This window comes from Oncorhynchus kisutch, linkage group LG11 (assembly GCF_002021735.2).
Source record: "Oncorhynchus kisutch isolate 150728-3 linkage group LG11, Okis_V2, whole genome shotgun sequence".
Lineage (NCBI taxonomy): Eukaryota > Metazoa > Chordata > Actinopteri > Salmoniformes > Salmonidae > Oncorhynchus > Oncorhynchus kisutch.
In genome coordinates, this window is record NC_034184.2 from 58,267,372 (window position 1) to 58,289,863 (window position 22,492).

The 22,492-nt window shown below is 44.1% G+C and overlaps 1 protein-coding gene across 2 annotated transcripts in view; it reads right to left on the minus strand.

Annotated features, from left to right (window-relative positions):
- ube3c (ubiquitin protein ligase E3C) overlaps window positions 1-21,619 on the minus strand; it is a 48,263-nt gene extending 26,644 nt beyond the window's left edge. The window contains exons 1-18 of one of the 2 annotated variants that reach the window (XR_004211702.1): window positions 21,494-21,603; window positions 20,795-20,943; window positions 20,449-20,502; window positions 20,240-20,314; window positions 19,898-20,044; window positions 19,670-19,785; window positions 18,412-18,569; window positions 17,946-18,111; window positions 15,380-15,600; window positions 14,765-14,916; window positions 14,112-14,302; window positions 10,306-10,392; window positions 9,844-10,007; window positions 8,481-8,707; window positions 5,957-6,061; window positions 5,337-5,424; window positions 3,726-3,823; window positions 2,942-3,074 (exon numbers count right to left, since the gene is read on the minus strand). Coding sequence is in view for 1 of the 2 variants with exons in the window: in XM_020494836.2 (XP_020350425.1) it covers window positions 2,942-3,074; window positions 3,726-3,823; window positions 5,337-5,424; window positions 5,957-6,061; window positions 8,481-8,707; window positions 9,844-10,007; window positions 10,306-10,392; window positions 14,112-14,302; window positions 14,765-14,916; window positions 15,380-15,600; window positions 17,946-18,111; window positions 18,412-18,569; window positions 19,670-19,785; window positions 19,898-20,044; window positions 20,240-20,314; window positions 20,449-20,502; window positions 20,795-20,863 (2,251 nt within the window). In the remaining variant the exon portion in view is untranslated. Of the gene's footprint in view, window positions 1-2,941; window positions 3,075-3,725; window positions 3,824-5,336; window positions 5,425-5,956; window positions 6,062-8,480; window positions 8,708-9,843; window positions 10,008-10,305; window positions 10,393-14,111; window positions 14,303-14,764; window positions 14,917-15,379; window positions 15,601-17,945; window positions 18,112-18,411; window positions 18,570-19,669; window positions 19,786-19,897; window positions 20,045-20,239; window positions 20,315-20,448; window positions 20,503-20,794; window positions 20,944-21,493 lie in introns of both variants that reach the window. The other variant, XM_020494836.2, reaches the window with a different exon arrangement.
- Window positions 21,620-22,492: the final 873 nt, after the last annotated feature.

The following is a 22,492-nucleotide window of genomic DNA, read 5'->3' on the forward strand; positions in this document are numbered from 1 at the left end:
ACGTGCCACCTAAGTGGGCCCAGACTAAGGTGGAGTGGGGTCCACGTCCCGCGCCAGAGCCGCCACCGTGGACAGATGCCCACCCAGACCCTTCCCTATGGGTTTAGGTTTTGCGGACGGATTCCGCAACTTTGGGGGGGTACTGTCTCGTCCTGACATTAGTTCCTTTTTTTTATGTCTCTATTTTAGGTTGGTCAAGGTGTGAGTTGGGGTGGGCATTCTACGTTTTGTTCTATGTTTGTATTTCTATTTGTTTGGTCTGGTATGGTTACCAATCAGAGGCAGCTGTCAATCGTTGTCTCTGATTGAGAACCATACCTTGTTTTCTGTCTCTGTACCAGACAGGACTGTTTCGTTTGTTCCGTTTTGTTATTTTTGTTCTAGTGTTCAGTGTAATTAAAAGATCATGAACACGTACCACGCTGCACCTTGGTCCTCTCCTTCTTCCACCAACGACAACCGTTACAGGTATTGTCATGCTGAAACAGGAAAGGGCCTTCCCCAAACTGTTGCCACAAAGTTGGAAGCACAGAATTGTCTAGAATGACATTGTATGCTGTAGCGGTAAGATTTCCCATCAATGGAACTAAGGGGCCTACCCGAACCATGAAAAACAGCCCCAGACCATTATTCTACCTCCAACAAACTTTACCGTTGGCACTATGCATTGGGGTAGCATTCTCCTGGCATTCTCCAAACCCAGATTTGTCCGTTGGACTGCACGCTGAAAGCCAATGTTTGTCAATGGAGATTGCATGGCTGTGTGCTCGATTTTATACACCTTCAGCAACGGTTGTGGCTGAAATAGCCAAATCCACTCTATTGAAGGGGTGTCCATATACTTTTGTATATATAGTGTATCTATTTTAGAGTTTATATTTCTCCCCATTTCCACATGTCAAGAGGCATGATTTCTTTGACCTGAGGAATAATCCAATCAAACCGTATGAAAGAGGTCACGTTTCAGAATAATGAATGTACGGTGATAAATCAGAGCAGCTATAACTTATAAAGACACATGAATGATATAGATCACCTTCCAGCCCCTCGAAGGCAGGGCCACCTACTACTACTACTACAGTTTTTAATCACGTGACCCAACAAAAGTGCTCTTCGAAATTCAAACACAAAAAGAGGTGACTTAAAATAATTGATTTCCCCGCTTTTATGCGAGCCATTAGAATAACCACGATCACAATTATGCTTTAGTGAAATCCAATACTTCAGAGACCGATGGGAAAGCTAACCTTCATTTCTAATGGGATCTGCAACCTCGGCTAGAATATCTGGATTTTTATGGACCGCAAACAGAAGACAAATACCGTCTATGGCTGCGTCTCAATAATATTTCCTTTCCGCTTCTTCCACATTTTGTTACGTTACAGCCTTATTCTAAAATGTATTAAATAAATATAAATCCTCAGCAATCTACACACAATAACCCATAATGACAAAGCAAAAATAGTTTTTTTTAGGCAATTTTTCAAATTTAATACAAATAAAAAAGCTGAAATACCTTATTTACATAAGTATTCAAACCCTTTGCTATGAGATTAGAAATTGAGCTCAGGTGCATCCTGTTTCCATTGATCATCCTTGAGATGTTTCTACAACTTGGAGTCCACATTCAATTGATTGGTCATGATTTGGAAGGACACACACTTGTCTATATAAGGTCCCCAAGTTGACAGTGCCTGTCAGAGCAAAAATCAAGCCATGAGGTCAAAGGAATTGTCCGTAGAGTTCCCAAGACAGGATTGTGTCGAGGCACAGATCTGGGGAAGGGTATTAAAACATTTCTGCAGCAAATAAGGTCCTCAAGAACACAGTGGCATCCATCATTCTTAAACGGAAGAAGTTATGAACCACCAAGACTCTTCCTAGAGCTGTCCGCCCGGCCAAACTGAGTAATCGGGGGAGAAGGGCCTTGGTCAGGGAGGTGACCAAGATCCCGATGGTCACTCTGACAGAGCTCTAGAGTTCCTCTGTGGAGATGGGAGCACCTTCCAGAAGGACAACCATCTCTGCAGCACTCCACCAATCAGGCCTTTATGCTAGAGTGGCCAGACGGAAGCCACTTCTCTGTAAAAGGCACATGACAGCTCACTTGGGAGTTTGCCAAAAGGCTCCTAAAGACTCTGACCATGAGAAACAAGATGTTATGGTCTGATGAAATTAAGATTCAACTCTTTGGCCTGAATGCCAAGAGTCACATCTGGAGGAAACCTTGCACCATCCCTTCGGGGGAAGCATGGTGGTGGCAGCATCATGCTGTGGAGATGTTTTTCAGCGGCAGGGACTGTGAGATTAGTCAGAATCGAGGCAAAGATGCAGAGAGATCCTTGATGAAAACCTGCTCCAGAGAGCTCAGGACCTCATACTGGGGCGAAGGTTCAACTTCCAACAGGACAACGACCCTAAGCACACAGCCAAGACAACTCAGCAGTGGCTTCGGGACTTTGAATGTCCTTGAGTGGCTCAGCCAGACTCCGGACTTGAACCCGATCTAACATCTCTGGAGATACCTGATAATAGCTGTGCAGCAACGCTCCCCATCCAACTTGACAGAGCTTGAGAGGATCTGCAGAGAAGAATGGAAGAAACTCCCCAAATACAGGTATGCCAAGCTTGTAGTGTCAGATCCAAGAAGACATGAGGCTGTAATTGCTGCCAAAGGTGCTTCAACAAAGTACTGAGTAAAGGGTCTGAATACTTACGCAAATGTGATATTTACATTTGGGATTTTTAATAAATTAGCAAACATTTCTAAAAACCTGTTTTTGCTTTATTATTATGGGCCATTGTGTGTAGATTGATAATCAATTTTAGAATAAGGCTGTAACCGAACAAAATGTGGAAAAAGTCAAGGGGTCTGAATACTTTCCGAAGGCACTGTATCCCTCCTCATCGAGCCGTATCCCTCCTCAGCCTAACCACGTACCGTTTTCTGGGGAGAGCTTGTCATAGGCGTCCTCGTAGATGTAGTTCCGTCTGATGGTGACGATGATCCCGTCCAGAAGCGGCCCGTCTCCCTGTACGTCCCGCTTGTCCGCGTAGATCAATCTCTGGAAGATCTTCGCCACAGGGACAGACAGAGATAATATGGCAAGCAGTTTTAATGACAGACTACCTACAACCAGCCAGGTTTTAAGGACCTCTATTGACTACATGGACTATTTCTAATGGATGTAGTCAACAATAAAAGGCAATTTGTTTGAAACGAATTTAACTGAGGTAAACATAAAAATTCTGTCATACATATTACACAAGGGTTTTGGTTTTCTAACAAGTATACATATGCTTTCATATATATTGGCACCCTTGCACTTTATAATGCAATGGAGTGCAATGGAACAGAATGTTCTGTTTTTTCTTCAAAAAAATGATTGAATGCTATTTTTATCCTGTAGGCACCGGCAACTTACCACAGGTGAGAAATTACACAGGAAATGAGAATCTTCACCTCCGACCAAATTCATTCGTATTTTGAATAAATTAGTCCAGGCCATTTTTTTTCTTTTCTTTTTTTTTTATACATCCATTTCATTATTTATTTGTTATTCTTCTTGGTCCTTTGCAGATGTAAATCAAACAAATACATGTGAAAACACCAAAAGCTCTTTCCATTTCAACTTATTTTAGAAGAAAGTGTGAATCATGCAAGGGTGCCAATATATTTGAACGCATCTGTATGGAGCGATATGCCGAGATGAGATGTAGAGTACCTTGACTCGTTCCTCAAAGGGCACGACGAAGGGCAGCTCGGTCAAAATGGCCAAGTGTCTCTCCTCAGACACAGACAGCTGTGGAGGCTCCATCCCCACTAGAATAGAATAGAACATGTGTTTGTCCTGTAAGGGAACTTCTTCAACTGTAATAGAGTACAACAATGCTTAAACTGCTCTACAACAGTCAATCTGTCTGTCTTCTACCCATTAATCTATTTATCTATTCATTTATCCATCCCTCCATCAATTAACCCATCTAACCACACTATCCTACCATTCATCGATCTGATCCTCCATCTAGGTATCTATCCATCCGGCTCTAATTCATCCATCCATCAATCTATAAATGCCCAATGCAGCGCCATGAAGCGTTTCCATGACGACATAGTGTGTGGATAGATGCTGAGACAGCACCGTGTGGTAAATGTTTAACCAGCCTGCACGGAGCCCAGGGGTTCCTTTACCAGAACCTAAACCCAAACTCCTTCCCTGCAGTCTCCCAGAAAACCCAGACACTTCTTTATGGAAGAGGTTAAACCCAGAGAACACCCAGACCCCATTTTTCCACAGTTAGCCCCCCCATCCTACCTGCCTGCTACCTTACTCCCTCCCCAACTGCTAACCCGCTAGGCCCTCTCCCCACCCAGCTGACTGTTTACAGGCAGCCCGTCAGAGTGCTCAATCCTGCCTCAACCCCTCTCTCACTAACACACACTTTTAATTAACTCAACGGTGAGCTGCCCGTCCACCTGACTGGCCGTTTCCATTAAGCAGACATTTGTTTTGTATTCAACTCGGCGTTCGTAACCGTTTAGAACCCAAAACTGCCACAACAGCAGAGTTAAACCACCATTCTCCCCCCCTTCCCCTTCATTGTCCCCGTTCGAGCGCAATTATTCTGCTCAATTAGTCAATCCTATCTGCATTTCGGCCATCAGGTTTCCATCGGTGAGGAGAAATATGGCCCGGGGGTGGTCAATACGTTAGCCATTCATCACCCGAGGGCCTGTCCATTTAAGGAAATGAAAAAAGGGAAGACAAACATACAGCCAGATGTGTCTGAGCTCATCAGGACTCTCAGGCTAATTTAATTGATCCTGTATCGGGGCTGGCTGGAGTGGCATTAGGCAGATCATACACGCATTGTTATCCGTTTGTTTTCACACCTGCCCGCTGCCGGAGGCCTTTTGATGCAGCTCTAAATTAAACAACATATGATCTTGGTTGTCTCGCTCTCGGCCCATTGCCATCCCTGGCTCTTCGCTAAGGCTTCGGGAGTGACTCGAAGGAAAATAACATACCTGAGATTACACCTGAGCTGACCTAAGAGCTTCATTTACCAGAGATGGCACAGTGTTCCCTGTACCCCAATTATGGTGTGGCAACTAGGGTGTCCATTGCACTTCTAAAATCTGTGACGACAATAAGTGGTCGGTTCACGCATAGCAGGAACTAGGGTTGTCACACTAGTTCCAAGTATCATAGAGTTAATTCTGCTTCCTGTTTCCTTTTTTTTTTGCCATGGAAAATCGTGTTATCATGATACTGGTATCGTGAACAAACCTAACTGGGACTACTTTTTCTTGTGGGATCTATATTGTGTCGTACCATCCAGTGTGGACTGCAGAGGCCCGATGCGTCCCATCCTCCGCGTCCTCCACACGTGTCTGGCCGAGGGGACGTACAGCTGGGTCACCTGGAGAGGGAAGAGCAGGGCTCCAGTCAGCGTGACTGTGCTAACAACATCCTACATAGGAAATAACGTGGGTCTAACACAATGGCCTAACAGTATGCCACAGGGACTATGTTTAATGCTCACTTTCCAGTATTTACAGTATGCATTGCATGTATTACGGTGTATTGTTGTAGAGTATTTTGTATGCTGGCCTCACAAAATGAATGCCCCATGTACACGGACAATTAAGTGATCGTAATGTATCCATGTACATTTACGCAGATACTCCTCAAAAGGCAGGTCAGTGGCACAGTTCGTGAAAATATAGCGTGCATCTCCGCCGTAGATGTCACAAAGTTGTTTATCAACTATAATTACATGTAATGCCAAGAGCTTGAAGTTGTGTTCCTGACCACTGTATGCAGTCATAACGGTGGATTGATAAAAGCAAGTGTTAGTGAAGCGTTATTGAGTAAACCAGATGAATGATTTGCCTGATAACCTCATTAAGGGTAACAATCTAAGGGCTGAGAGCACGGTTACCCACGGTTACCTTATCTGCTCTGATGTTGACCTCTTCAGAGAGCCAATGACCTGCCGGACAGAAGGGACGCCTGATGTCACGAGCCTTCACCATCTTCACCAAGTTAGTGATCACCTGTGAAACGCAGAACAATAAACAATCAAAATAAAAGGTCACACACTGGACTCTCAAGAGAACATGCCACTCACTCTCTTCGTAGAATATAAAAACGATTTTTTTTAAATGGCTTAAACGGTTTCGGCTGTAATACGTAAGTCAAAGTGAAACAAATTGCATGACACCAAACGTCACACAAGTGATGAAGATGTCATTTTAACCATGTCATTTTCAGGTCCTGTGTGGCTCGGTCAGTGGAGCATGGTACTTGCAACGCCAGGGTTGTGGGTTCGATTCCCCATGGGGGAGCAGTACGAAAAATTTATGCACTCACTACTTTATGTCGTTCTGGATAAGAGCGTCTGCTTAAATGACTTAAAAGTACAAAAAGTTAAAGATGCGTGATATACGGACGTCATTTTAAAGCATACATCCTTTAATTTGTTAACAAACAAATGTATTTGCGTGGAGGCTCGACAATAAGATGCTTCCTCTTAAAAAAGCAATTTGCGAGCTGAGCCATTAGAGTGGTATTTAACGATAGTATAAAAGAGAAATGGTGGGGGGGGGGTCGTCCCTCCACATCCAGCACCAGGGTTAATTATGGGCTAGTCTGTCCAGTCTGCTGACATCAGCCACGGTACGGAGGGCAAAAGATAAACTGTGGCAACGACCAGTGTAACTCCGCGTTGTTCTGTGAGATAGGGTCAGGGTTGAGACTTGTTGCGATAGCCATTGTCTTACTGTGCAGTAGAGGGTGAAACAAGAGTGAATATTCATTCCTGTCCTGTTAATAACTAAATATGGTCTGTCTTGTACTGTCCTAATAATTTTTTTTTACCGTCCAGTCCGGTCCAGTGAAAAACATGCCATTTTGCATCCCATGTCTTACTCTGTGCAGCCTTTGGATAGGAATGTTAGATAGAAGTTGATCATCACTTTCGTCAGCTGTGTAGGTCATATTTGTGGAGTTCACAACTTCCGATGATTAGCGGAGAGAAGACTCCACTGTAGCGACTGAACTTGTCACATCTATATTGATCATTTCCAAAATCTTACTCCACAGTCATTACCGGCACTAGCTGGGAGTATTCAGACACATAATTACCCTGAAACAATCTTCAATACAATAACCAGGCAACATCGTTTGAATGGAAGTGTTCTTTTTAAAAACGCACAGCGTTTTTCCATACAGGACGCAATCAATCTCGGGCCGTCATCAGCGACGACCAGAGTCGGTATTCTCGGTAATAACGGGGAGTGCAAAACGCTGTTTGCGCCGCCGGCGATGGGTTAGGAGAGAGACTTACCCCCGACTCGGAGGAATGAATAAGCATTCCTTAATTAGCACATCGGGTTAAGTGCACGACTTAATGGGCTTTCCCAAACTCTGCGGTGACATCTCTCTCCAAACATGGCCAAGAAGAGAAGTTCCATTAGCAATATTAATATAAGCTTAGTTGATCATTTTCATTCAATTAACTTCTTTCAATTAAATAGATAGCTCGACAATGGGGGTGATAAAAGATGGGCGAAGGACGGCTGATGACTCGAACCAAACATTAGCGTGTTAAGGGGTCAGCGGGCGTTAAAGCGACTGTAAATCCAGACCCCCCCCCCCCCCCCCCCCGTTCAATTTGGAAAATGCATTTCCACTGCTCTCCCACTTCTTTAATGGGTCGTTTTAGCTGACGGGAGGTGTTTGCTCGCCTTGAACTGTTATGAAATTCTTGCCGCATTCGTACACCGCCACCACCTCTGCTGAAAGAAAGTGTTGCTCACTTTCGAGTCCCTCTCTCAAAGACTCGCAGCCAGAGTCGCTTAATTACTGTTGCAGGGAAAGTAAGTGGGAGAGGAGAAGGATAGAGGGGAGGGGGACGAGAGTGAGTGAGCGAGGGAGAGAGAAATAATTAACCTAATGTTGTCATCTGCCTCATTTCCTTTCAGTAAACAGCCAATGAATGTCCTCACTCAGCCAAGTCTAGCCACGCATACTCGGTTTCTCCTGACTGACCCAATTTGAGTTTCAACGGTTGCTGATAAACACATTTTTGTTATTTACAATTATGTTTGCTATGAGAGCAACAGAAGTCAAAGAAGACCCTTTAAAAGATACATACAACATGCAACCATTTTCAAAATCTGCTACAGGTGCCTCAGAGTGAGGACAGACGCCAGTTGGGACTCGGGAAGCATTTTTTTTTATTTTTAGAATGGAATCCCATTTTCCTTATTTGGTATATATTTAGACAGTTGGATATAAAAGGGGAGACTGAGAAGGGAGGAGAGGCAGAACTCCGGACTTTGGCAGGGGACAACATGCAGACTAGAGTCGTGCCGGTGTTACACACTAAAGCCACACTCAGTTTCTACATGCTTTGAATCAGATTTGAAGCCATTGTCATGCTAGGGCGATAGGTGCTGGGGGGGTAATCACCTTGAAGAGCTGAACCCAGCGTTTCTGCTCGGCCTGGATGCGCTGCTGCACCTCTGTGTTGGTTTTGACCCCCACGCTGCGGAAGGCGGCCATGTACTCCTCGCGGTGCTCCGTCTTGGTCTCGGGGTAGGCCAGCTTGATGATGCCCAGACACGCGTCCCTCAGCAACTGAGACAGGTTCACCAGCTCGGACAATGTGAACGGCATCATGGTGGTATTGCTGTGGCCTGAGAAGGGGGTGGACAGAAGGAATGGACGGTTGTTCACTGTTACTCAGCCATTGAACACAGTACAGGGCAACATTTTCCTATCGCCAAGACACCTGCACTGTAAGCGAAATGATCATTTTGCAGCGCGATTTACACTTTGCTTTGACAATTTCCTTGAGGAAGATCTCTAGTTAAACCAGGGATTTAGTAAACAACGTGATCCACACGCCACACGCAACGCAATCGTGAGGTACTGTATCAAAGCTCCCGTTATTCAGAAGGTTGCCAGCATAGCCGTCTTTGCGAGGAGAAAATATCGCCCTACATATCTTACCCACTGAATATCAAGCAAGGTGAAGGATGTTGTGCAGTGTAGTGTAAGGAATGTGTGAAACTATCCATCTGGATACATATATATTTGTTTCTAGAAGCATTTCAATTCAAAGTAAAACAAAATGTCAGCATCACACCGATTCAAAACAAGAGGCAGGTGATTTTGAGACTTGGTTTGCGTCCTTAATGGCACCCTACATACCCTGGTCAGAAGTAGTGCATAGGGAATCAGTTGCCATTTGGGATGCCACCTTGGATACCAGAGTTTGGAGGAAGCAGTGTTTCCTCGATATTCATTTAGCAGCGGTGCGGCGCCACTGGTAAATTGTTGCCGCCACTTCCAAAAATATGATAATTTTGGGGGATTTTAAAATGTTTTCAGAGTAAACCCTAAACGATTAAAACCAGATATAAAGTATATAGCAAAGATAATGGAGCTATTTTTTTAAAACAAGATCATCTTTGAGAACTGGCCAAACAATCACCAGAATAAAAAGTAGACAGTCAGGAGAATACGTTTTAAATAATTCATAGCATAGGGCCCCCATTGATTTTGTTATAATGTTTGAGTCACTGAGAGTCACTGAGATGGCAAAATGTGTAGAATTGCTGAAGTTCTTCGCTCTGCCCTATGACTAAATGTGTAGAATAACAGAAAACTCTTTAAAACAGAAGAATGTCGTCTCTGTGGCCAAGATGAGAGCCTCTAAAATGTTAAGTCGGAGACGGTGCTGTTGGACCCACATTCGCCCCCCAACCACGCTAACTTTGCCACCACGGCCCAAAATAATCCTAGAGGAAACACTGAGGGAGTGGCCTACCATGGCCCTCCATAGGGTAGCCAAAGAACTCGCTGTCGTGCACGGAGATGAGCGAGTGGCTGAAGAGGGAACTGAAGAGATAGAAGAGGGGAATGATGCGATTGGAGTCTTCCAGGGACATGGGAGACCCCCGCGAAATGACCTGCAACAGCGGAACCATGGACCTGGGAGGAGAGAAGAAGAGAGAGACTCACTATATTGACCTGTTTATTTATGTCAAAAAAGCACGTTGAGGTGACTTACAGACGCCGAGAACCATTCGAGGACCGTCACTTTGTTCAGGGTCGCATATTTATATCAAGTGTCTCAAAGCAGGAGTTCTGATTTAGGATCAGTTTGCCCTTTTAGACCACAATGAATAAGATTACATGGACAGGGGGAGGAGACCTGATCAAAGATCAGCACTCCTGCTCTGAGATGCTTGATACATACAGCCCCTGACCGACATTCAAATCAACTCACCCTGTGATCATTTTGGTGGTCATGGACTGTATCAGGTGCCAGAGATGTCTCAGGAAACGTGCATTAAACGCTAAACTGTACAGAAGCCTGGAGGGGACAAAATAGAAAGACAGAAAGTAAACAAACATTTACAAAATATCTATAAAGATGCATGTCTCAAAGACATGGGACAAAAGAGTTGACACAATTTGTACGTCTGAACATATACATTGGTCTCTGCCTCGATGCCCTCTAAGTCAGATATCGTTAACATTGCCCAAGTAACCAGAGGACGCACATAAAGAGGGAAAAATATCAAATAAAAGCTGTTGAACAGCAGCATAGCGTATCCCGCAGGAATTTTCTTTCTTGGCCCCTCCTCTCCCTCTTTAGTCCCCTCTCTCCCTTTTCCGTAACGAAAAAAAGATTAAACGACCCATTAAGCTTTATTTAGGCGAGGCACCTTCCATTAGTAAACTAGTTGCTGGCAAGGAGGAGATCGGCCCAGGGTCATAAACAGGCCCTCTGGCTTCCTGGAGGAGCCCCATTTAACTTAATAGCCACGGGGGGACACAATAGAAGGGCATGGCCCTCACAATGACCCCAGAGCGCAAGCATGCTTCCACACTCTCCCTGAATTACATGATAACACTGAGGAGGGAAGGAGGGAGGGAATGAGCCACTGCCTGCGTCCCAATGGCAACCGATTCCCTCCTGTCGGCCTCCTATGGGCCCTGGTCAAAAGTTGTGCACTATGTAGTGAACAGGGTGCCATTTGAGACGCAGCCACTGGGCCCTCATCCCGACACCCCGGCCGGCCGGTCTAACTAAACGGCCTATGGCACCTGGGTGTGAAGCTGCTCTTTGTTCAAAGTGTGTGTACCCTCCTTTAAATCGCTCCGGCTAGATTGTGTGTCCTTCACACCGAGGGTTAATGTTAGGTAACATTAATGCGGTAATTAAGCTGAAAACTAAATAAATGCTCCTTGCATATAATGGGCTTCTGTCTAAGGGGCAAAGGTATTGTCACCTATAAGGATGCCTGCCACTTAACAAGCTATTGCCTTCTATTCACATTATGAGAGGTAAAAGATTGACAGAACAGAGAGAGGGAGACCGGGAGGTGGATGGAATCTCACGTGAAAACACGTTGATGTCGGCCGCCAATCTCTCAATGTGCGTCCCAAATGTCACCCTATTCCCTATGGGCTCTGGTCAAAAGTAGTGCACTACAAAGGGAATAGGGTGCCATTTGGGACGAACAATACCTCGGCCAACATTGCGCAGCGGAGAATATCTGAAAATTAAAATGAGCCTTCAGAGTGGCGGGGGTGAGTGACACCTCTTACTATGTTTGAGAAATAGTTTCTGCCGTGCCCCTCCCATCTGTCAGTACAAGAGAGGAGGGGAGCCGGGTATAGCATAGTGCTTTGGGCCTTTACAGTGCGCGGCCGGGTGTTTGATTGAAATGGGAAACAAAGCACTAAAATGCTGACTGACAGCCTGATATACGGCCTGCTAGAAACCAGAGCTCCATTTCAATCACGGAATGAAGGCACTAATACACAAAGTCACAGGCATCAAAAGGGGTCATGTGTGTGTGTGTGTGTGTGTGTGTGTGTGTGTGTGTGTGTGTGTGTGTGTGTGTGTGTGTGTGTGTGTGTGTGTGTGTGTGTGTGTGTGTGTGTGTGTGTGTGTGTGTGTGTGTGTGTGTCCATAAAAATGACCTTGATGGACAAAACACAGATTATTTTATTTTGAAATAATGCAAGAATGTACGTATGTTCCCAGAAAAAGAGAAAACTAGGAAAAACAAAAGAGGAAAGGCTCGATTCAATCCGTAGTGCTGAAGAGCTGCGCTATAGCGCAATATACATTTTAAGGCAATGTTCCCACGTTGGTGGAGAATGCATTCACGGCAAACGCTACATATGTCAGCCCAATCTGAAATTAAGCGAATCACGCTACAGTACGGATTGAATCGAGCTAAAATAGTCATTTGCTTCAAATTCTGCTTTATTTATGTAAAACTAACTTAGGCCTAATTCATAAGGGCCTGCGAGTCAGTGCCAGTGGCAGAAAGACTTTGTTCTCATTGCCCGAGTGTCAATATCTCAAGTAAACTCCACAATCACAGCAAGCGCACAAAAACAAATGAAGGACAGAGACTTGCTAACACTTACAGTTGTCAGGGACCATCAGTTAGTGACAGAGTGCCACCACAGGGGCTAAACAACAATCAAAGTAAAATTACACCAAATACCTAACACTAAACAGTGAAAAGTGAAAATACACCCATTTAGCCTACCAACCATAAAGACAAAGATTATAGCAACAAAAAACAAACCTAATCTAAAAAAAATATTATTATTTTATTTTTTAATCTTACAGAACATTCAGGCCTGAATTGAAAAGCCTTAAATTTAAAGATTATATCTCAAATCTTACAGAACATACAGGGCCTGAATCGAGCTCTTATGAACAGAAGAAAGCAAGAAAGGAGGTAAGAGCATTTTGACAAGATACACATTTATTCGAGGCATTGCGCTGGGCTGGCCGTCGGGCGGGAGGCAGGAGGGCCGGCTAGGCAGACTAGCTCTTTTTCAAACGCAGTAAATCAGCCCTGGGATGCAATTTGCTCCCCTAAGCCTCTTGTAAAGCTATCCCGTCTACTTGGTCACTAATTAATCTTCCTCAGTGAGCTAATTATTTTGCACAGATATCCGATAATGATGGAGGACGAGAGGCAGGATTTATGGTAAAAGCGTTTGGACCAAAGGAAGCTGTAAAAATGATAGAAAATACTTAGGGAGGAGGATTCTATGCCAATTCCACCAAATGATTTGGTAAGCAAATCAACATCTTCTCTGGTAGAGTTTTGGGGGGGATTTTGTGTTTTGTGCGAGTTTGAAAGATGTCTGAATCAGGTTTCGCATGAGATCGGACAGGGTCCTATTCCTTTTTTGCAATTTAGAACGTTTTGCAACGAAAACTTGGGTTTTCTCACTAGACAAATTCAGGTAGTCCCTCCTCGTTCTGGCCTGTTTGCTTCCGTTTGGTTTCTAGTCGATACGACCCAGGTAACACTCTCTTGCCCTAAACACCCTGTAAAGGTGAAAGCAACGCATCAGTAATGACAATACGCTGGGATACACATTCACTCTCTCATCCCCACACAGTACAGACAGGTAGTGTCTTCCATTGGCTCTACTAACCATTAACCAGAAGGGTTGAGAGACCAGGCAGGGTGTGCCGTAAAGCCCAGGAAGGTGGCCCCCTCGTTCAGCCACGACAGCGACCATCTCCCCTTCTCACATCCACATCCTGCCCGAATGCAATCAACCCAAAATCAGCCATCCCAGGAGTAATTACCCTAATCGAGGAGTGACAGCTTCAGAGCCTCCCTGACCTCCCGAGTGCTTCCTCCGCCGGTTGTATACGCCAATAACGGCTGAGCTTCTTCCTCGTTATTCACATTAGTTGCTTACAACACGGAAACGCTGATTCATCACCAGTTTCACGATGAAGTTAAAAATTACAATTAAAACGGGGGAAAAATATATACAAAGACAAAATATTGGAACAATTCACTACAATCGCAGCGAGAGGACGGTTCTCAAAACGACTTCAGGGGAGGATTCAAACAAAACATAAGTGGATATTCTAGCCCTGTAAAGACATGGAACACCTTTAGGTGTGTGAATCCCAAATGGCACCCTATTCCCCTTATGGTGCAATAATATTGCACTAGCGGTGCACTACATAGGGAATAGGGTACCATTTGGGACAAAAAAACAACTTAACTGGATCCGATGTAGAACACGGACCTGACTTTGGGCACCATCATGCGGTGCTGCACCATGAGTGTGTGGCAGATGGAGGCCATCATGGTGAAGACCTCCTCGCTGGCCGAGTCCCTCCACACCAGGTTGAGCAGCGCGTTCGTCTGCTGCTTTGTGTCCAGCTTGTGGACGCACTCCTCCGTGATCAGCTGCACCGATATCCGATAGCTGTCGTCCTGCAACCATCGAGTTCACACGCAATAGGTGAGGGAGTTGTTGCAGTAAGTAGGCTATAGCTGGGCCTGAATTCATAAAGCGTCAGCGGGATCTGGGATCAGTTTTCCCATTTCAATCAATAAACTAATAAGATCGTATGGCCAGTGGCAGACCTAATCCCAGATCAGCACGCCTACTCTTGCACGCTTTATGAATATGGGCCAGGGTGTTTATCGTGAGGTGCCTAGGGGCAGTGTGGATAGGGCTATGGTCTGCTTGTAGTGTGTGCAATACCTGTGGTCAGATGTAAGCCGTTTTCATTAGAAAACATTTCCTGTAAAGTAACTGGGCATTCTGAACGATACGCATTACCTATGACCTGCAGTGTGCCATTCCTGAATTTTGGTGTTACCCGTATTGACACATTAGTGGTGTGTGTGTGTGTGTGCGCGTGTGTGTGTGTGTGTGTGTTAGCTAGCAACCTGTGTGGATGGAGCCTGGGTGTTGGTGTCCTCCTCGTCCTCAGAGTCACTGATGACCTCCGGCCTGCTGGTGCTCTCTGACACGGGGAGGAGAGGCAGGAGGGCCTGCAGAGCTCGCAGGTACAGCTGGAGGCCCTCCTCTGACAATGAACCTGCGCACACAGACAACATTACAACCCCCCTCCCTATCACTATAGATGTATTTTTTTCAGGGCCATTCCCTCCAACTCCTCGTGTCAATGTGCCTACTGGCACACGAGAGTGCAATTCCCCACATGCTGGACACTAAGCTTGTGTCCCAAATGGCACCCTATTGTTGCTCCCGAGTAGCGCAGCGGTCTAAGGCCACTGCATCTCAGTGCAAGAGGCGTCACCACAGTCCCTGGTTCGAATCCAGGCTGTATCACATCCGGCCGTGATTGGGAGTCCCATAGGGCGGCACACAACTGGCCCAGCGTCGTCCGGGTTTGACCGTCATTGTAAATAAGAATTTGTTCTTAACTGACTTGCCTAGTTAAATAAAGGTTCAATAAAAAAATATACATCTACATAGTGCAGTACATTTCACCAGAGCCCTATGGGAATAGAAGTACCGTTTTGGACGTAGACACTTACCCAGGCAGGTCTCCCCGACCGAGAGGACAAAGTAGAAGAGCCACGGCGCACGTTTCAGCGCCGCTGCGGAGGAGACTATGGTGGCCTGCAGGGAGCACAGGAAGGCCTCGAAGGGGAAGTGGAGGCGCGGATCGGACAGCGCCGGAATAAAGAAATGAAAGATCTGCTCCGTGAAAGGCGCCGAGGTGAACTCCTCAGTGAAGGCCGCAAACACAAACTGCCTGTGGAACCAAAGAGAGAAAGGGAGAGAAATGTCACTACACAAATGCCTGGAGTAGAGCTGTGTACATTCCCCACATTGTAGAATGGGAAAGTTGGTTTTAAATGTTCACTACATGATAATGACATTAGATTAAGCCAATTGATCACAAATCAATATTTACAAATATGTTAATAAATAAATAAACATATGAACTGTCTAGATTATTTATTTTCTCCTAATTTTTACATTCTGTCGTAAAGAACACATGGGACATTCTGTCGTAAAGAGCACATGGAACATTCTGCTGTAAAGAGCAGATTGAATGTTCTGTCATAAAGAGCAGATTGGACATTCTGGCGTAAAGAGCAGATTGAATGTTCTGTCGTAAAGAGCAGACTGAACATTCTGGTGTAAAGAGCAGACTGAACATTCTGGTGTAAAGAGCAGACTGAACATTCTGGTGTAAAGAGCACACGGAACATGGAAAGGGTTGAAAAGTAACAGGGTTGACGATATCACCTTAAATTCGCCATGAATCCCCTTGTGACGGGGGGAATGGAAGCTTATTGTGTGCAACAGGAAGGGGCAATTGAATGCAAGCTTCACAAAAAAGTTTACATTGTTCAAACATTTCTAGCCTGTCTATCTATGGGTAACAGAGTTGACGTGTTACACTCAACACGCTCAGTACCAGAACATTTCCATTAATAGTAGAACGAGCTCAACTGCTAACACTATGACTTGACTATTAGATGTTCAATATTTCTTAAGATTTAAAAAATATATATATAATAATTTTAAGGAATAGTTTCATCATCTTAAAACGAGGGTTCAGTTTAAGTAACAGGGTTGACCTTAAAATGAGAGACAGGTTTTTTTTTAAACCTTAAAATGAATCACTAATCACATGGAATGAATAACAATCTTCAGAAAGATAAGTAGGTTCCTAGAAGTCACAGAAGGTGAGCACTTTAAGTCTTTATTTTATTAAAAAAAAAAAAAAAAAAAATGTATTGAATTTTCCATTTCTACTTAAAATATCAAATGGCCACAAAAGGGACTCATTTCATGGAACGAGCCGTATACAGGACACAACAGCGAAATGCTTATCTACAAGCTTTTCCTCAACAATACAGTGTTCAAATACTAGGTCAGATATCAAAAATATGAAAATGTATTTACAACAAAAAATTATGTTCACACTATTTATACAATCCCAAACAAATGTCAGCAGTCAACTTGAAGATTGAGCGCTTTCAGTACAGAGCCAAAAGTCCGTTTCTAAAGAAAGGTGATCCTTTAAACTCATTAGGCTACCCAAACAAGGACAATAGAGTTTGACTGATAGAGTGGGTGTCTCCTTTCAGCTCTGAGTGCCCCAATATTGTCTTGTCAAACAGAGCTGTTTTGACCCGAGTAACTCTCACATCTGGTGGTCCCGGTCAGATAATTAGCTGTTGGAGTGAGTGTGTACCCAAGTTTCTCACACCCTGTCCCCTGCTATTCTTCAAAAAGAAAAGAATGCCCCCCCCCTCGTTTGTCATTAAGAATGTTTATAATTGAGAGCAAATAGTCGATATTCTGTACTCAGACTCTGGGTCAGTTTTATTACTCGTTGTAAACAGGTTGGTGAATCAATTACAGTGTCCCCGCCAACTCGAAGGACAAACAAATGCCCCAAGTTTACATTATCGGTTTACTGGACAATTTTAACAGCATACGCCACAGACAAAGGCATTCCGCTCCTAGCCCCTCGCTCTGCTCTTTCCCACGTGCTCAGCAGTCGCTGATGCAGGGATGCTTTGTGTGCAAGGGGGATTTCGTATGTTGAAGGTTCAACTTTGAGAGGGTCAGACTTCAAGACACTCTGTGTGTGTGTGTGTGTGTTCTAGTTAACTTCAGCTTCAGTTCATTTGTGTGTGCGTTTGACTGTTCTGGTGTGACTGTTGTGGTTTTACAGACACTACTCCTGCTGTTATACTTGGAGTAGGGTAAAGTTACCCATAGACGCTGATCTTGGGTCAGTTTAGCATTTTTCGCAATAAAAGAGAAAACTCACCAGACCGATTGTCGTTCTGTAGTCAGGGGCCGCACATTCACCGTTTTCCTGCTTGCCTTCGGCGCAGTGTGCTACAGGGACCACCCGCCGGTGGACAACTGACAGCTGTCAATTTCGCCCATTTCTACATGTAGAATTGGTTTGAAAGTGTTTCCGGCCGGTACTCTGTTCAGAGGTAAGTACTCTCGGTCGGCAGACACTCGGCAATCCTACTGGTCTGTCCGTGCCTTAATGATTACGGTTAGGATTGATTGGAAGAGGGGAAGCTGATCCTAGATCTGTACCTAGGGGAGACCTCAACATACCTTGCGCCTGTAGTGCAGGAGGAGTAGGTAAAGTTCAGGGGCTTCAGCGTGTGCTCCAGCAGTGTGCTTGCCAAGGGGATAGCGTGTGCACCATAGGGAGCATCGCTGTACTCCAGACTGGAAGGGAGCTTGTGATTCACTAGAATATAAAGTGACCTGTAGTATCCTGTGTGGGTGAATGAGTGAGTGAGTGAGTGAGTGAGTGAGTGAGTGAGTGAGTGAGTGAGTGAGTGAGTGAGTGAGTGAGTGAGTGAGTGAGTGAGTGAGTGAGTGAGTGAGTGAGTGAGTGAGTGAGTGAGTGAGTGAGTGAGTGAGTGAGTGAGTGAGTGAGTGAGAGAGAGAGAGAGAGAGAGAGAGAGAGAGAGATGCAAGAGGTCAAATTCAATGGGGCTTGAAAGTGAGCATTAACAACAAACAAAAAACTTATTTTGCACTGTAACAGCAGTGAAACCATCAGGACACTTACCTTTCTGTACCATATAGTGCAAAATCTGCTCGATTAACGACGCTACACAATTCATGTCTTCAAGGACAGGAAGATAAGTTCTCTCTGAAGAAAAGATCTCCAGCATCCTCATGGGGACGGCAACATTCAAACTGTCATCCTTGCAGGTCTGCAGAAGTCTAGGAAAGATGGAGAAACACTGTTATAGGGGTGTAATAACCCCATATTTCATTGATTTGTTCAATGCATTCATGGCGGTAGGGTGAAGTTGCCCATAGAAGCTGATCTTGATTAGATTAATTAGGATCCCCATCAACCGACGCCAATGGCAACAGCTAGTCTTACTGGGGTCTGACACATAATGAAAAAGACATTACAGACATAAGACTTTACAATTTGCACACATAAAACTAATACATGTAGTGTGTGTGTGTGTGCGCATCTATCAATTACACATGCATGTCAGTACATACACACAACAAATAGGTCACATGGGGGAGAGGCGTTGTGCCATGAGGGGTTGCTGTTTTTTGAAAGCAGGTTTGCTGTTCCCTTGCGATATATAAGATGGAAGGGAGTTCCATGCACTCAAAGCTCTGTATAATACTGTACATTTCCTTGAATTTGTTCTGGACCTGGGGACTCGAAAAGACCCCAGGTGGCATGTCTGGTGGGGTAAGAGTGTGGGTCAGTGCTGTCTGTAATTTGAATATGCAAACAATTGGGTATTTCCTGTAATATTCATGTTTCTTATAAAAACAAGAAGTGACGCAGGCAGTCTTTCCTCAGCTCTTAGCCAAGAAAGACTGTCATTTATAGTATTAATATGAGCCCTCTGATTACAATGAAGAGCAAGACGTGCCACTCTATTCTGGGTCACCTGCAGCTTAACTAGGTCTTTCTTTGCAGCGCTTGACCATATGACTGGACAATAATCAAGATAAGATAAATCTAGAGACTGCAGAACTTGCTTTGTGGAGTGTGGTGTCAAAAAAGCGGAGCATCTCTTTATTACGGACAGATATCTCAGCATCCTTGCAACCATTGAATCTATGTGTTTTGACCATGAAAGTTCACAATCTAAAGTAACACCAAGTAATTTAGTCCCTTCAACTTGTTCAACAGCTATACCATTCTTGGATATTGGGTCAGTTTAACATTTCTTCCCCACTAATGGTTAAGGTTAGCATTGGAGGAGGGGAAGTTGATCCAAGATCTATACCTAGGGGAAACTTCCCCCCAGAACGCATTCCTGAAGAATTGGTGTTGGCCCCATTACCTGCAGCAGGAGCCCAGGACCCTCTTGATCTGAAACACACACGTCTGTCTCTCGGGCCCTGTCAGCAGCTTCAAAAACTGCCCATTGTGTTTCACTAGGTTCTGACAAATCCATATCTACAGAGACACAGACAGAGATGTTGCGTCAGGTTCCCACATGCAAGACATCACATTTTACACAAGTTTTGAATTAGTTGTAACAACACTTCCAAAAAATGTTGGTCCTCACCAATCTCCGTGAATCCTCACTCTGTCTGTAGAAAAAAAGGAGTTGCCTCGTTAGGAGACTGAGACTGGCAGCGTCGGACATTGGCGGTCCACCTTCTGACTGTGTCTGGCAGACGCAGCGGTCAAAGTTGCCCCTCTGGATGGCATACTGGAAAAAAAGCAGGGTCAAAGTTCATTGACAGTTATAGGGATGATAATTTGATAGTGTACACAATGAAGTATCTATCCACATTGCCATCAGCAATACGAGGCTGTGGAAATGGGATTGCTGGCAAGATAAGTGAGAGTGGAAGGGTATGGCATAGACACCCAAGAATGAGCTAGTTCATGTTAGTAGACATACTTGCTGTTTTCGGTCATGGTATCCTCGTATATAGGACTGAATGACAATAGCGTTCTTCAATCTTCGTCTTTCATCCTTATTGAAGTTGAAAAACAGAGTAAATAAATACACAGTGAAATTAAATCATGTTTGGTTTACAATCCAACTTTGTATTTGAAGTTCATGTAGGACGATTTTACATCACAAGTGTGTTTCACACAAAGGACTACCTCTCTTTTTCGCCTTTCCTCTTGTGTCCGGTGTAGGAGAGATGCTTTTTCCTCCTGAAAGCCAAAGTATATTAACATAGCTTGACACCAGTGGAGGCTGCTAATAATAGGCGGAACGGAGCAAATGGAATGGCATCAAATACCTGGACACTAATGCGTTTGATACGATTCCACTGATTCCGCTCCAGTCTTTACCACAAACCCATTCTCCCCAATTAAGGTGCCACCAACCTCCTGTGCTTGACACGACTAGTAGAAAAATTAAGTGAAGAAGCTGTCTAGCTATAGAAATAGCACAGTAGCCATTTCTATACAGAAGGTAAGATAAATCTCATAGTGGTCTTACCTTTTTACTCGCTCCCCCAAGAGACACCTTGGGTCTTGTTTTGAAATCTCCCTCAAAGCTGAAGCTCATGGTTAGATTTTTCGAACCGTCAATGAAAGATCCCTAACTTGGTTCAATTAAGGACTTTACAAAGTGGGTATTACAGCAATCTGAAAAAGAAAGTAAAACATGCCATTAATTTGCTGGCTGGCGGTCTGACAATTTGACGCCATCCAGAACTAGCTAGCTAAATTATCAACGTGTAGTTAGACACGTGAAATTGTTAGCTACACTTCCCACATCGACAATATTAGTGGAAGAGACGTGAAAAAATATATACTTTTCACTGGTTGTGGAACTGCCTAGCTACTGTAGCTACAATTCCCCAACATAGCTAACTTAGCTAGATAGATTAGCTAACGTTAATGACTCAGCAGCTTGTGTCTACATCGCTGTTGGTGGTCTGTCTGTCACTGCTTCAGAAATTCAATCACACCAGACATACAGACCCAAGTTACTTTATTTGTGCGTACATGACTCTTTTGACATTATAGCTAGCCAGTTAGCAAACGTTAGCTGGCTAACTTTACGGGGGAAGGTCGCCTTTCTAGCTACTAACGTTAGCTATCTAGCTAATCATGTCTATCCTCTTTAGACATCTTTGTTATAACACAATACATAGTTTGGACAAAAAAAATGCAGAAACTGTATGTTGATTACCTTTGATTTATGAAATGACCAAAAAATGAAAAAGTACATAAGACTTTTGTGCGATACTAAATTAAACAAACATGTATTGTTTTCTCCTTCTCCCCTTCTTTCCAGAAACACTACATAAACGAATACATCAGCCTCTTCAGAATAATGAAATCCGATTGGACGCTCGTTTCAATGCTCAAATGCTATTAGCTGAATGCAATGTCAACAAAACTCCCTTTGGCATTCTTGGTCCTCTCATTGGATCCTCTTCAGCTGGTGCAATTGTGTCTTGGTCCCGGGAGCAACAGGAAGCAGAGTGGATTTTCAATGGATTTGCTACGAATTCAAATCAACATACAGCAGTGGTTCTTAACCAGGGGTACTAGGACCCCTGTGGGTACTTCGACAATCCACAGGGGGTACTTGAGAAGATTTATGAGATGCATGAGGTAAAATGCACAAGAGGCGGTCCCCCGAGCCGAGCAAAATTCAGTTGGTGGTACAGTAATTGAAAAAGGTTGGGAACCACTGACATACAGTATGCTAATATTATTTATACTGCAATAGACATTAGAGTATACAATAGGCCTAGTTCAACTTCAGCTATCTCTAAAGAAGAGAGAGAAAATATATATAGGTCTGTGATATGCAATATTTTTATTTATTTATTTTTTATTTCACCTTTATTTAACCAGGTAGGCTAGTTGAGAACAAGTTCTCATTTGCAACTGCGACCTGGCCAAGATAAAGCATAGCAGTGTGAGCAGACAACAAAGAGTTACACATGGAGTAAACAATTAACAAGTCAATAACACAGTAGAAAACAAAGGGGGAGTCTATATACAATGTGTGCAAAAGGCATGAGGTAGGCAAATAATTACAATTTTGCAGATTAACACTGGAGTGATGAATGATCAGATGGTCATGTATAGGTAGAGATATTGGTGTGCAAAAGAGCAGAAAAGTAAATAAATAAAAACAGTATGGGGATGAGGTAGGTGAAAAAGGGCGGGCTATTTA